Genomic DNA, 15,163 nt, shown 5'->3' on the forward strand with positions numbered 1-15,163 from the left:
ATAGGCACTGGGCATCCCTGAGCAACTTGGTAGCATCCTTGTTAAACTCAATGAAGTCCATTGCTTCACTGTTGCTTCTGCTTTTCCTCTTCATCATAATCTTCTCGTTGCTTGGAATGCAGCTGTTTGGAGGCAAATTTAATTTTGATGAAACTCAAACAAAACGGAGCACCTTCGATAACTTTCCACAAGCCCTTTTAACTGTATTCCAGGTAACTTTCTTTCATCCCGTATGAGACATTTTACCTTTGATCAACAAAACTGTTTAAGTGATCGTGTTGCCTGAAAATAAAATCATGAATACTATTTACTTTCAGTAGCATTCTGCTCATTAAATTCAGTACTCTGGTAACTTTGCACCATTTGTACCATTTGTTTCATATCTTCTTTGATCTATCTATGCAACATAGCTGTCGTGTTACTTCACAGAGTTAAATCTCCTTTCTCTATCAAACACATGACTAGAACAAGAGGTGGAGTGTCATATTTACTTTGATCGAATTATTTTCTTTAACTTTGTTAGCTGTGTAACATTTCAGCTGTTCTCAAGCAAGAAAAAAATAAGAAGCCTTTAAAGAGTGCATATTTACATTGCGGTCATATCACTATAAGATAAAAATAAGCATTAATTTGTTTATAGACCAGGTTTTATTAAAATCTTAAGGCAAACTTGTCTGCTACTAGTGAAATGGTAGGGACATACTTCGAGTTTACTTTTCACTTATTTGTGATTCTTTTTTAAAACATATTTTCCCCAGTTTGGGTACTGGAATTAGTCTGTTTGGTTTTGTTTTGCTCACCATTTTCACTCTTGGCTGTGTACATTACCACAATATTTGGTTTCAGCCATTGTAGGTGAGAGTTAAAAGCTGATTCTGCAGGATTCACCTTGGTGTTGGCTTCCTGTCACTTTGATGGAAGTCCCATCTGGTGGCTGCCCAGAGCAAGCAGAAAATCTTTCAATTTAATTCAAGATATGGGAATATCAATGAGAAATTTCCTTATGGGGAAAAGTGTTCACATTTGACTTGACATTGCCCCTACAAAAACTTAAGGCTATCCTTTCCAGCTGAGCCGAGTTACATTTTATTCAGATTTTATGCTGTCTCATTTTCAAAGGAATGGAGATTCCTTCAGCTTTAGAAGATATTCAGGAGCAAGTAGTCTGTTGGATGCTCACCAGCAATGAAAATTAGTCTGATAAGTTTAGCTGTACAGAAATGAATTTTAGAAAATGGCATGCATTTAATTTTCTTAAACAACCATTTAATTGCTTGGAAGGAGAGTGATTATTACATATTTTCTCAGGATGGAACTGATAATATTTAAGTTTCTTAGAAATACATGAAGTGCATTGTAATACTCAGAATTTTTATCGTAGTACAGATTTTTGTCCAGTTTTTAAAAATGAAGAAAAAAAGAACCTTAAAGCATATAGTAACTTGATTTTTCAGTGATGGACATTTGTTGGCATTGCTACATAAGTGGCATTTCTGAAAACCAGGACTCCTACTTTGGCATGCCAAGATCAATAAAATTTGAATAAAATTTCATTTTTATTATTTTTGCCTTTGAAGTTCAGTCATATAAATGCATAGCACAAAATAAAAGCTGTTAGAGTTAAACCCAAGCTTTCAGGAGATGTTTGTTTAAATGGGAATTTTAAAACAACGCATGAAAAGAACATGGTATTGCTTTATGCATACAGGAGGTTAGTTGTGCTGTGTGGTCAGAGGAAATGTGTTTCTCTGTTCACTTTTGATGCACTAATCTCCTAAAATCTGCTCCATAGATCCTAACAGGGGAGGACTGGAATGCTGTCATGTATGATGGCATAATGGCATACGGTGGTCCCTCATCCTCAGGCATGATCGTCTGTATATATTTCATTATCCTCTTCATCTGTGGTAACTGTATCCTTTGCACTGGCTGGAAGGGTCAGCGTGGGGCTGTGAGCCAGGGACATCAACCAAACCAAACCCCTCTGGGAGGGGGCAAATGGCCACGGGCGAGTGCCGAGTCCTTTAAATAGACCTTTCCTTGCTCCCTGGGGGACCAGAGGCGGTGATCCCCAGGCCGTCTCTGGCCACCACCCTGGCAGAAAGCAGAGAATGTTTTCTTCTTCCTTCCTTCCGTGGGAGCCCAGCCTTGCTGGCAGGGCAGGGCTGGAGCTCAGCCCGTGGGCAGCGACGGTGCCCGGTCCCCAGCGCTTGGTGCAGCCCCAGCTCTGGCTTGGGCTGAGCGTGGCCAGGGAGCCTCTGCAGGGCAGGGACCAGGGCACACACCCTGGGCAGATGTGACAAAGTCTGCTGGAACATTCCCCTTCCCTGCCCTTAGTGATCTGGAAATACTTCCTCGGCCCCATGTAGAAACAAACTACCGCCACTCTCAGCAGTACTTAAAAGGTCAGGAGGTGATGAAAGGGTAAAAAACATTGTGTTTTCTGCACTATATGGTATTTGGATCAGTATGTGGTTAACTGATATAGACTGAAGAACTGAATTTGACATAGATTGTTGTAGACGTAAAAGACAGTGCATTATAAAAACGAATTTTTCAAAATGCCTGAACAGTCTTCACATATAATAGACAATTTCATATTCGGACTTGCTCTGGCTAGCTTGAAGTTGAATTTCATTTATTTAAAAAAAATACCTCAAGCATTCTGCTATTTTAAAACCCATGACCCTAATGGATCTCTGCTCACTTTACAGCCAGTATCAGTCTGGTCCATTAAATGGGTGATATTTGCACTACACTCCAGCATCACAGACCTCCATGCTGTAGGTTGGGAACATGTGTTTTATATCTCTCACATTGTCAGTGTTTATGCTGATAATAAACCACACAAGTGTGGTAAGGCATAATGTCCTTAAAATGATTTGAAATAGATATCTTGCTAAATGTCTTCTTGGCCATTGCTGTGGATAACTTGGCAGATGCTGAAAGTCTAAATACAGCTCAGAAAGAAGAAGCTGAAGAAAAGGAAAGGAAAAAGAATGCGAGGTAAAATAGATGGGCATGTTGAACCAGCAGGAGAGGGAAGGAGGAGGGTACTGCATTCCTCCATAAGGATTTTTTTGTATGAATATCATTTACCAACTTCAAATGTGCTGGACTCAGGGGAAAAATAAAAGGGTTTGTCTAGACACTAAAATAATAGACAAACAGTATGATTTTAGATAAAAGTTAGGTAGCAATTGGGGTGAATTTAGAATGTAATGATAGACCAACTGATATTTAAACATTTCAACAGTAGGATTTATTGTGCAATTAGCACAAGAATTTATCTGTTGTTGCCAGTGCACAGCTCCATGTGGAATCAGTTCTCTAAGCCTTATATAGACAAGTAGAAAACCTTCTTTTGAAATCAGTGCAAGCCTGTTGAAGTCAATGAAAGTTGTTTGTATGAGTCCAAGGGCACAGTTTATCCCTCTAGAAAGGAGTAATGATCACGCATTGAATGTTTTAGGGATTAACCTCTGGAAGTATTCAAAATCATAATCTTTTAAATAGATCATTTCATTCAAATGAAGTAGATTTTATTGCTCTGACACTTGCAGCTGTACAAAATATTTCAAATATTTTATTATAAGGCTTTCAGCTTTTCACAGAATTGGTATAGTTCACTTAAAATTGTCTGTCTTTACATGGCATGCCTTGTAATTGTTATTGTATTGTTTTATAGAAAGGAGAGTCTGGAAAATAAAAAAAGTGAGAAGTCAGAAGGTGACCAAAAGAAGACCAAGGATAGTAAGGTATTTATCCTAAAATTTGTCTCTTTTCTAAGAAGCAATTTTGCTGATTTTGCTAGGGAGTATTTTATATTATGCATTATACATTTTCTTTTATGAGCCCATGATCACTATGTATTTATCCAGGCAAAAGGAACTTAGTTCTGATACTTTGCATCCTCACAGTGTCTCTTAAACCAGAAAATTCCTTTTGGTTTCAGGATATCCTGAGAGGCGAGGCTCTTAGAGAAAAAAATAATTAATGTTAGAAAAATGTGATTTTTTTCTTAGGATCTCTGTGGATATTTTGCATTATAAGTCCAATGATATCAGTGAATGATAAACTCTTAGAATGTTCAAACATTCTTGGTAGAGTTTATCAAAGTGTGTTGGTTCTGTTTTTATTGTGATTTACACAGCCACATAAATGTGGATACTATAGAAAAATAATTTTTGAAAAATGGGTAATAAAATGTCAGCTCTCCTAAGTTCTCAGAGTTACTCTGCTTCAGAAAACTCACTTCTCTGACTTCAGAGGCTTATTTGGTTTGCTTTTTGTGGGCTTTGTACTCTATATTAAAATTTCTTTTTCTTCCTGTTCATCCCTTTCATCGCTGTAGGTGACAATTGGAGAATATGGAGAAGGAGAGGATGAGGATAAAGATCCCTATCCCCCGTGTGATGTACCAGGTATGTGAATACTAGCTAGAAACACATTTAAGTTGGTTTGCTAAAATATCCTGAACTTGCTCTTGGTGAACATTAAATCAATTAATTTGAAGCTAGTGAAGTGCTCTCTTACCATTGGATAAATAGGCCTAAATATTATCTTTTTCTGCAGCTTTCTTGACAGTACAAGCAGCATTTGAGGGTTAATATTGTGAGCCTTGGGGCTGTTTTGGTAACACTATCTGGATGGGAGAGCAAATTCCAAACTCCTCTGAAACATTTGGCAAAAGAGGCCATTCCAGGGCTGATGATGTTTGGTCAGTTTTATCTTGGCCCAGTGAGCATACTTATCTAAAAATCAGTTCTGCCTGATTGTCTGGATGCATGGCACAGAGATCTGTCCTGAATTGTGAGCACACGGTGCTCAGCCCAGGCAGGGATGGGCTCTCAGGGCTGAGCTGAACTGGGGCTCCAGAGGAATCCTCAGGTGAGGCTGCTCAGCACCAGCAAAGCCTCTTCATGCACTCATGCACACACCCACATATGCACAACCCCCCGTGGGAGAGCTTGTGACAACCTTTGGATGTTCACATATTGGTTTATAGATTTTTAGGGTCATGCTGCAAATGCATATTTCCTACAAGCCATGTGTATTCTCATACAAGCTATGCTTTTGTATTGCTATGAACAAAACCTCGATATTTTTTCATTTATAGTAAAAAGAATGTTTAATCTAAAGTAGGTGAAGATGAAGAAGATGAGGAGGATGAACCAGAGGTACCAGCAGGCCCACGTCCCCGTAGAATATCAGAACTCAACATGAAGGAGAAGATAACACCTATCCCTGAAGGGAGTGCCTTCTTCATTTTCAGCAGCACCAACCCGTAAATATGATTTTGAAAAATACTGGTTTAGACATCCAGGTTTAGCAGTGAAGTAACAGATCTCCTTCTAGGGAGACCAGGAGTAGAAATCTAGTGTCTTCAACAGAAAAGAGATTGGCTTGCCTCCTAAAATTTTCTGATTCACTTGGTAAATGAGAAGAATTTGAAAAATATGTTATTTTGCTTCCCATTATTGAATATAATAGCATTTTGTACATACAGTCTGAGTTCTCACATGTCTGCAAAGTACCCTTTGAAGTGTATTATCTATGTGCTATGTCAGTTACTGGATATAAAAGATCTGAATTCTGCATGAGGCAGAATTTCTAGTAACCCTAGTAACCTTTGTGGAGGAGAAGCCAGAAAAAGAGAAAAGTAGGAGAAAGGTTGTATATATTCCTCTTAGGGTAACAGCATTTTCCGGATTCAAACAAGCATTAAAGATAAAGACAAATTATTTCAAAAAATCCAGAACTGTAATAGTTTTGGGTTTGGATTTTGGGGAGGCAGTGGAATCTTTCACCACTTATTCTAACTCCAGAGCATTTGGAGTTCTACAGTGCTGAAGACAGCAAGCTGGACTAGTCAGTAAAAGTCCTTACTTAGTATTTATTTGGTATGCGAGAATGCTGCCTTTCCGTGGTAGAGGCCATCAAGTTTAGAAGAAGATCGAAATAAAATGTTTTGGATGCAAAATCATTAAGTTTGTTGAACATTTCAAATTGCTTTCAGCTTCAACTAACACTATGTATTGTTGAAAATGGCCAGTTTGGTTTACTAAGATACACCAATCTCCAATCATCTGCTTAATAACAGGAGGAAAAATTTTAGCCAAGAACCTTCTGAGTCTTCAGCAGAATTTAGACAACTTCAGTGACAGTCAGTTATGAACCTGATCCTGCCTTTTTGTCAGTTTAATCCCAGACCTGCTCTGTATTTGTGATTACCTTGGGCTCAGTGACTCTAAGCATATGCACAGTTGCACTTCATGTCATGTGGCTAAAGCCTGACAGCTCTGGAGCTCCAACACCCACATCCTGTAATTCTGTAAGACAATCTTCATGGAGATTCAGATTTGAGTTGAATCCTAAGTAGCACAAGGAGATCTGCAGCCTAAGCTGCACCTCACAAGATGAGTAATTTTGACAACTTCAGTGAGAATCAAATCAAAGTGGAGATCTGGAATGATTTACTATCTAGCCTTGGTCTTTCTGACCTGTGACTGCATGTGCACAGTGCTACAAGCACTGGAACTTGTGGTGTTCATAATCCAATGGAAACCAACCCCTCCCAAATTGCTTTAAGTGCATCTTCACTATGGGTGAATTGGATTTTGAATTTATTTGCATTCTAAGGAATCAGACTGATGGCTTCAGGAGTTTCATTGCTTCTAATTGCTGATTGTTGCTCTGTTCCATCAGTGCTGGCAGAGTAACAGAAAACATGTTGTATATTAACCATCTGCTGAATTCTGTGTGCAAAAATGGTGTATTTTTGTATCTCCTCTTTAGAATTCGAGTGGGATGCCACAGACTTATCAACCACCACATCTTTACCAATCTCATCCTTGTCTTCATCATGCTGAGCAGTGTTTCCTTAGCAGCAGAAGATCCAATTCGCAGCCACTCTTTTCGAAATAATGTAAGCCCTTCATTTTTGTCTGAAGAGAAATATACCCTCACAGGATACAATCCTTTGGGCCTAGAGCCTTGTTTTTAATTTTCATGTTAAAAACCATTCCTTCTCCTTTTTCAAGCTTCTGCTGTTAGAAGCATAAATCTTTAAATACAATTAACTTTATTGATGGAACATCATCAATATTAGAAGTGTTTATTATTTACATAATGCTTTTTCTGTGACTATAAATATATCAGGAAAAAATATTCTCAAGATGAATATAGTATCTATAATTTTCCTATTTTTTCCTACTTTGCAGCTGGAGTACCTGATGTGCAATTCCTGAATCAGTTTTACTGCCTCACAGTGTTTGATGCTGATTTAAAAATACTAGTTAAATTTTTCACTGTTTATCATGTTTGGAACAGACTCTGATGTGTTCTCTCTTCATTGACTCTATTATGTGATCTTGGATGATCCCTGTGCCAGTGAGTGCAGGGATTCATGAGGGTGCTACCTCCTCTCTCAGGAATCTTATGTGGGGTTTGAGTTACCCCCACATTGAACTCAAAGATATTTGAATTCTTGATTGCCTGCATCAGAAACTAAACAAATCTCACTTTTCTCTAAACTCATGTGTAAGAGGAGGATCAGAGGATGCCCAACTCTTGCTTTTACTCAGAGAAAAATGCCACTTCAGCCTAAAAACCATTAATTTTAGTAATGTCTCTGTTAATCAGTACAATTGTAGTTTATGTGGGGACTAAACACTTGTGTTCTCCCAAAACAAATTCTTGAATTTTTTAAAGCACATTTAAGAGCTTAATCTATGGAAGATTTAACGGTTACTCAAAAGCACAAATATTAGACAGAGAAACTAAAATAAATCCACTCTCATGACCATGGACTTTTTTAGCCTTGTTGCACATGATTCAGCTGTGCAGCAAGACTCTCACATTCTTGTGAGTTGGGTTTGCTTTAGATTAGTTAGGAAATAGTTGAGATGGTGCAGCTTGGTAGTGGTCCATGGGGACTTTGGAGATGCTTTGACAGAACTTCCAGCCCTCTTCTGTTTTAGATACAAAATGATCTGTAGAGATGGTCACAGAGAAACTCTTCTGCATCCTGCCAGCTGAGGCTGCAGGGGTTGTATCTGTCTGGTTCTTGCTGGTGTTGGTGCAACCTCTGAAAGTCTTTAGGCTGTTGGCATTCTCTGAGCACTTTTCCAGTAAGTTTAGTAAAAACCAAAAAACTAAAACTTTCTCCAGAGGTAAAAAGAGGCCAAAGAACAAAGACACTCTTCATGCACTATTCAGCAGAGCAGTGTACTTCCCTTATCTACAAAGCTGGACCAATGTAATCCTATAAATAAATCACACTAATGGGTAGGAAAAAGAGAGAGCTGGTGGAGAATACTGAAATTGTTATTATAGAAATGGCTTCAAGGGCTGATCATTATATTTATAACTAGAGGAGCATTATGAAAATGTAAGTGGCAAATGGTGGTAACTGAAAAAATTATTTCTGTTTGGGACACAGACAAAATGTGTGAGGGATTTCAGGAAGGCATTGCCCTCTTGTTGTAAGTACTCTCATGTGCTCCAAGGCTGCATCACTTTCTTTTTACTGCCTAGAGGGTTCACATTCCTTCCACCAGCCAGGTCAGCAACAGAATGAAAGTTTACAAACTGGAATGCTTTTAAATATTTTTTTATTTTATTTTATTTTATGTCTAGAGTGACTAGGTTACTAATTAATCTTTTTCATATAGCTTTAATATTTGCCCGTTTTTTTCAGCCACATCAGGGGACAGAAGGGTGGGATATTCAAGGAAATATGGGGGAAGAAATTATTATTTTTTATTTTATATAGTATGACTATTTTCTCTGTGTGTTGTGTCTTTATTGTATTTCTCTTGGCTAGTTGCTGAACTGCAGGAAGGATATTTCTGTGCACAGCTGTTGTCTAGGTGGATCTTTGAGACTAAACTCTTAGTCTCCTGCAGTTCAGTGATTTAGTTAATGATGTGGCCACAGCTCTGGGTGGTTCTGAAATATGTGTTCATGTGCAGTGAGGTCAATCCCACAGCCACAATCCTCTTAAAAATTTCATATCACTGTGCAACTCTTGTGGCTTCTTTTAGATTTCCTACAAATAAATCACTGCTGTATCTTCCCACTTCAAGGAAAAGGGGATGTGGTACTGATTTTAAGTTATTGACTATTCATTAATTTGCTCTGTGACACTCTGGACAAGCCTATACAGGAACAATATAAAGTAGCAGAATGTGGGATGATCTGCACTCTAGAAGCAGCCACTGAAGTTTTATTTTGTGATACAATACTTTGGTAAAAACAGCAGACATTATTAATAAGTATTTGATCTTTGTTTAAGATTCTGTATCTCTGCTAAAGGCTGAAGAAAGTATCTGTGAAAGCTGGTACAGGAAAGTCTGAACTGAAAGAAATTGTTGCCTATTGGGTCCTGTCAATTATTGAGGGGTGAAATCTAATGCCTGAGCACAGTGGCATCTGTTAAATTTTTAAGCAAATAAAAATGGTTGCACAATAGCTGGAAATTCAAACTACTTTGTCTAAATTCTCCATCTATCTATTTAGATTAATTCAAGTGTTGTGTATGTGATCAAGTTGTAAAAATTATTAAGAGATGGATTTCTTACTGTGGCACGTATTATACCTTGCAGATACTTGGTTACTTTGACTATGCTTTCACAGCCATCTTTACTGTTGAAATCCTGTTAAAGGTAATGCATTGTTAATTGATCCTTGTTAGCCCAAAAGCAGCTTTAGCAATAATGTTTGTAACTTTTTGTTTACCTTCCAGATCCTAGGGTATGCAGATTATGTCTTCACTAGTATGTTTACATTTGAGATCATTTTGAAGGTAACAGGTTTTTAAAGGAAGCTTGTTTAAAAGGATTTTCCTTGTGTGTCACCTGCCAAGAAAAGGCCCTTGAAGTGTTCTTTGCCTTTTCTCTAAGCTATCAAAGCTAAACTTTTTTAAACTAGAGGATTTTTTTATTTGACAGTTCCTCATACTTTTGATTGGTTATTTTTTTACCATTGGGTGCATGAAGAAGCTGATTTTTTATCATTACATCTGTTTAATAATTCATTTTTTACCCTTTTTAAACTTACAGTTGTCAGAAAAGGGAAAAATAAATCACTGCGCATGAGCTTTTCCTTCTCCTTGCTCTGGCATTTCTGAAAGAGATAATCAATCTTATAAGGAGGGAGCATGTAATTTCTCATTTATTTTGCTGAACTATATCCACAGAGCTAAAATAGTAGATAACTATTTTCTTGCAATAGGACTTGCAAGATATCTTGCATTTATCTATCTATACACTAAGATACTTTGCATTTATTTTGGGCATACATTTAAATTCACAGACAGGCATAATTATGCTTGCTTAAATGTATTACCCATGCATGAGCCAAAAATTGGCATTTTAATGTATAGTTTGTGTACTGATTATTAAGAATATCTATTGGGGCTACTCAGATTTTCAATGTACAATATTTACTCTGGTAAAGAAGATAAATAACCAAAAATTGCATTCCCATGAAACAAAAATGCTGAACAAGGAAATAATTTTTTTCTTTGGAAATTGGCAAAGTGTTTTTTCAGAGATTTACACATGAATCATAAATGTTTCATGCTGTGCTTATTCTCACCTCAAGTTTTTGGTTGAGTAACCCTAATGTATACACTTAAAAATTGCTGGCACACTAAGAATCTGTACATAAACTATGCATTTCCAGTTGAGGATTAAGCTTAACAAGATCTCTTCTCCCAGCTTTTGCTCATATTGCTGTGCATACTCTTCACAATGCAATTTGATTATTACTAATTGGTGCAATATTTGGGCTGTTTACAAGATAAGCTGTACTGTAAACAATAGACTATTTTTATGCTTGTGAATTTTCTCCCAGGCTTAATATTATTCCCTTATTTCACATTTTCAGCAGTGAGAAGCTTGCTATAGAATTGATTATTCTTATTTGTAGCACACTAAAATAAATATCCAGCGGTTTTGCCGCTAGGGAAAGGCCAAATTAAAGGAGAGAAGGAAGCATTGAAAAGAGCTGTAGTATTAAATCAGACTAGCTCCCAACTCCGAATTTGGGAAGCCATAAAAATATGCTGCCGTTGTATCTGTGGCAGAAGAGAGTCAGTAAACTTCCACATGCTCTGAGCAGCAGGTTCTCCTGCTCCTGCACTTCCATTTGTGTTTTTCTAGGAGGCAGAGGAATTATAAAGGGCAGGATAAAGAGGCATAACTGGATGTGTTAAGAAAAGCAACATTCCTGCAAACTGCAAGAGATTTTGGCACTGAGCAATTTATGAGATATCAAAGGGAAGCAAGAAACTCTAGAGCTTGGGCTGCTGAAATCTGGAATTGTAAAGATTACAAGGAAACGAGAAGCTACATCACAACCAAAAATGTTGATGCTTCTGACTCTGGTTTCTCCAGGAAGATCTGTAGTGCACTCACATGGAAAGGAAAATGAACTGTACCATCCAGCTGTGGTGGACAGTGAGCAGCTGACACAGACACTTTGCCTGCTTTGCTAACACGTCTCAGACTCTGGCTTTGCTTGCTTGTGGCTGGGGCCCTCCATGTCCCCTGCTCTGCTTCCCACAGTACCTGAGCTGTGCAGAAGGGAGAGTATTCTGCAAAGAGAAAATTCAAAACTAGACCTGCAGTAACAATAGCATTTCTTAATTTCCAGGCAAAAAAACAAAACCAAAAACAAAACAAAAAAAAAACCCAAAAAAACCCTGAATTTAGGATAAGCAGAGGCAATATTATCACCGTAGTGAAGAAACTTGTACAAAAACAAGCATTAAACCAGAATAACTCTCAGCATGTAAGAAATCTCCCTGTGCTCTTACTGCTCTCAGACAAGGATTTCCACACTGCACAGTGTTGAGGGTATAAATGAGGATGTGAACAACAGAAAAGCTGCAACATCACTTTAAAGCATTTGAGAATTCTCCCTGCATGACTTTGAAATTCAGTTTATCATGCTGTTTGGACAACTTGGGAAAGGTGAAAGCATCAGAGCAAAGGTCAGGTTAGGGATTTGTGCTTTCTACCTCCCCCTACTGTGCTGATCCCACTCCATTTAAACTTACTCGAGAGTTGTAGCAAATTCTTCCACTGGGATTGTGGTGATTGAAATATGAGTCTCCACGTGAAGATGGGGACATATGAGCCTCACCTGCACTTTAATGTCAGTTATTCACCTCATTTTTGTGGGAGTTGTTACAAGAAACTTTGTGTGCTGCTCTTTTCATATACAATGTAAATGGGTAGCTGTAGCTAGAGGTTAGTTTGGTATTCAGGGTTATTTTAGTGTTCAGCTCCCAGAGTTTAGATGTACTCTGTACAGCTGTAAGTGAATGAGCTAATTTAATGGAAATTTCATAATATAACTATGTTATATGTCTCATGCCATGGCATAGGTTAAAGCTGTAGCATTTTTACTCTTCTAGCTTTTGGGAATATTTTGATCATGAAAAAGAGGGCTTAACAACAGAATAAGGAGATTAATTAATTTTTGCTTCCAAAGAAGATACATCTTTCCTTTGCAGAGGTACAGCCTTTACTGGTGGTGGTGCTTTGCCATGCAGAAGGCCTGGAAATGTCTGCACACTGAACAGGGATGCAGGGCACTGAGATGCCCACTGCCTTTACTCTGTTCTGCATTGGGAACTGTCTTGAGAGCTGTAGTAATCTGCTCTGAGGGGAACTGAAATAAAATCTTTTCCCTATTCCTTGAGGAACAGAATAGAAAGTAAAGGGATTAAAATGCACAGTCAGTATGGGATGTTCTCTAGATGGCATCAAATTTTCTTACCTGTAGAAAGCAAAGCTCAATGTTCAGGCTCTGTAAGAGGATCTTGAGGCTGAAGAAATTAGAATTCTTGTGACTGAGCTGACTGTGAGGGTTTTTCAGAGGTATCCTTATTTTTGTTTTGAGTTTTTAGTTTTGTTGTTTCAGATTTAATCCATAACTAGCTTTATGCAATATTCTCTTCAGCTGGTGAGTCTGTGAATCTAATGGTTTAATTGGATTCCTCTGTACATTTTTAAACTGATACTTACTTGCAGTTATGGTAGGAAGTCTAATTCATGGATTTAGGAGTCAAACGCAGCTTTATGATATCCAAAATCATCTGCCCAGGTGCTGGCTGCAGCCATAATTAATATTACTAATGAAATCTGCAAATTATGCATATGAGATCCACTTTGTAAGCTTTTTTTGATTTAAATATAGGGACAGAAACTAAAATTTAGAGAAAGCCCAAAAGGAAGAGCAACGATTTAGAGACCTCTGATTACACAGAATAAAAACCATGTATTGGCTATCAGGTTATTCCAAGGTAGGCACTCATGTCTCCTATAATCCAAAACTAAATAACCTTGTAATGCTGTCCTAGGACAGCCTTATCCTGCTTCTGTACCAGCTTTGGCTCTCAGGTGTTGGCAATACATTCTCAGCTCCTTCTGTTCTTAAGATAGTGTGAATAATTGGGAGTCAGAATTTGGACCCTACAGTTTAGTAAACGTGGAAATCTCAAATATTTTTTGTAGAAATTTTTCTAACAAGGGCCAAATTAACTCAGGGTAATCATCTCAGCCTCATCAGTTCTTACACAAAATAAAACATTTGTTCATATCAGAAACAATTAGCATATTGTTGATGTTGCTTGAGTAGATTTTTTCCGATTTAAATGAAAGATTTAATATATGTAGAGGGATTGTTTTATCTCTCAAAGGATTTTAGAAAGTGAGATAGTATTGTATGTATTCACACTCCAGGCAAGTGTCTTGTAAACAGCCTAAATGTGAATTTGAATAAATTGAAATATAGACTAAGCGTTGTAACAATTCTATTTTTAGATGACAGCTTTTGGAGCGTTCCTTCATAAAGGGTCCTTCTGCAGGAATTATTTTAATTTGCTGGATTTGCTGGTTGTGGGTGTCTCTCTGGTATCGTTTGGGATTCAGTAAGTACTAAACCTACAGTGTGAATGTTTTATTTTTGCTCTGAGGTTTCATACTGAAATCAGTGTTCCAGCTCCTTTTGTTCCCCCAGGGCGTGTGGGTGCGCAGGGTCGCTGCTCAGGGCTGGCAGGAGGGATTGCTTTCCATGGAGTGTTGTAATTCCTTGCTAAAATGGGCTGGAAACAAATTACTGTTTCCCACAGCCACCAGGAGAACGAGCAGGAGCCCCAAGACACTGGTATTGGTAGAGGAGGTGTTTCCTGGGGCTTCAGGAGGTTTAAATCCCTTCCCTCAAGCCATTGTCACATCTGCAATCTGATCTCATGAGCTTGGTCTTTCAGTGTTCACCTGTGGGAATATGGAATGGGACTCTTTGAGGGGGAGAAGTTGTACCTAAACCAAGACAGTGAGTGGTAGTGGAGAGGTTTTCTTTATTTTGTTTGGTCAGACTAAACACAGTAAAAGAATCTAAATGTGCTTCTTGATTCATTGAGTGGTTTTTCCCTATTAGAAATAACCAGTGAAAGCCTTAGTGACTTAAAGAGAGCAAGGGAGGGTATCAGGCAGCTGCTCCCCACTCTGAACCCTGCTGGTACCAAACTTCCAGTTTCACAGGGTGTTCCTAAAAACACTGTGCACTCTCATTCCCTCAAAATGCAGTCCTAGCTACTTAAACAGAGAGAATCAAAGTAATTTGAGACCTTTTGATCTCAAGTTAGTTAGAAACTGAAGGATTCATTGATTTACAGAATTTACACAGTGTCTTCACAAGAGCTTGTCAACACTGGAAAATACTGTGGGGACAATTTACTCCATTATGGTCTTAGATGAGCTTCTAAGCTGTTAATTCTAAATTTGCTCCAGAAATCAAAGTTATTCTTATGGTATTTATGAGATTGATACTATCTTCTAATAATAAAGAATAAATAAAGAATAAAAAATGCATTGTATACATATCTTGAGAGTTCTAGTTGGAGGGGTATTTTTCACATTTCAGGAATTTGCAAGGATATTGTTATTCTGTAATACAGTTACCTTAACAGTAACAGTATAATTTTTTTTTCTTCTAGATCAAGTGCTATCTCAGTCGTGAAGATTCTCAGAGTTTTAAGAGTCTTGAGGCCTCTAAGGGCAATAAACAGAGCAAAAGGACTTAAGGTGTTTATTTTTATTTTTGAAGTTATATTTCTGTTGGACTGATCCTTCGGTCCTGCCTCAGG

General features: G+C 37.9%; 1 protein-coding gene across 12 annotated transcripts in view; it reads left to right on the plus strand.

The window, feature by feature from the left end:
• Positions 1 to 15,163, plus strand: part of CACNA1D (calcium voltage-gated channel subunit alpha1 D) — a 167,715-nt gene that overhangs the window by 101,674 nt on the left and 50,878 nt on the right. For 7 of the 12 annotated variants that reach the window (XM_021533037.3, XM_021533101.3, XM_021533117.3 and 4 more), the window contains exons 14-23: positions 5 to 212; positions 1,793 to 1,913; positions 2,892 to 3,006; positions 3,689 to 3,758; positions 4,355 to 4,424; positions 5,143 to 5,287; positions 6,799 to 6,928; positions 9,609 to 9,668; positions 13,839 to 13,945; positions 15,014 to 15,101. In XM_021533037.3, the coding sequence (XP_021388712.2) occupies positions 5 to 212; positions 1,793 to 1,913; positions 2,892 to 3,006; positions 3,689 to 3,758; positions 4,355 to 4,424; positions 5,143 to 5,287; positions 6,799 to 6,928; positions 9,609 to 9,668; positions 13,839 to 13,945; positions 15,014 to 15,101 (1,114 nt within the window). Of the gene's footprint in view, positions 1 to 4; positions 213 to 1,792; positions 1,914 to 2,891; positions 3,007 to 3,688; positions 3,759 to 4,354; positions 4,425 to 5,142; positions 5,288 to 6,798; positions 6,929 to 9,608; positions 9,669 to 9,748; positions 9,809 to 13,838; positions 13,946 to 15,013; positions 15,102 to 15,163 lie in introns of all 12 variants that reach the window. The other 5 variants (XM_031505912.2, XM_077786104.1, XM_021533109.3 and 2 more) reach the window with 1 other exon arrangement.

This window comes from Lonchura striata, chromosome 12 (assembly GCF_046129695.1).
Source record: "Lonchura striata isolate bLonStr1 chromosome 12, bLonStr1.mat, whole genome shotgun sequence".
In the NCBI taxonomy this organism is placed as follows: Eukaryota; Metazoa; Chordata; class Aves; order Passeriformes; family Estrildidae; genus Lonchura; species Lonchura striata.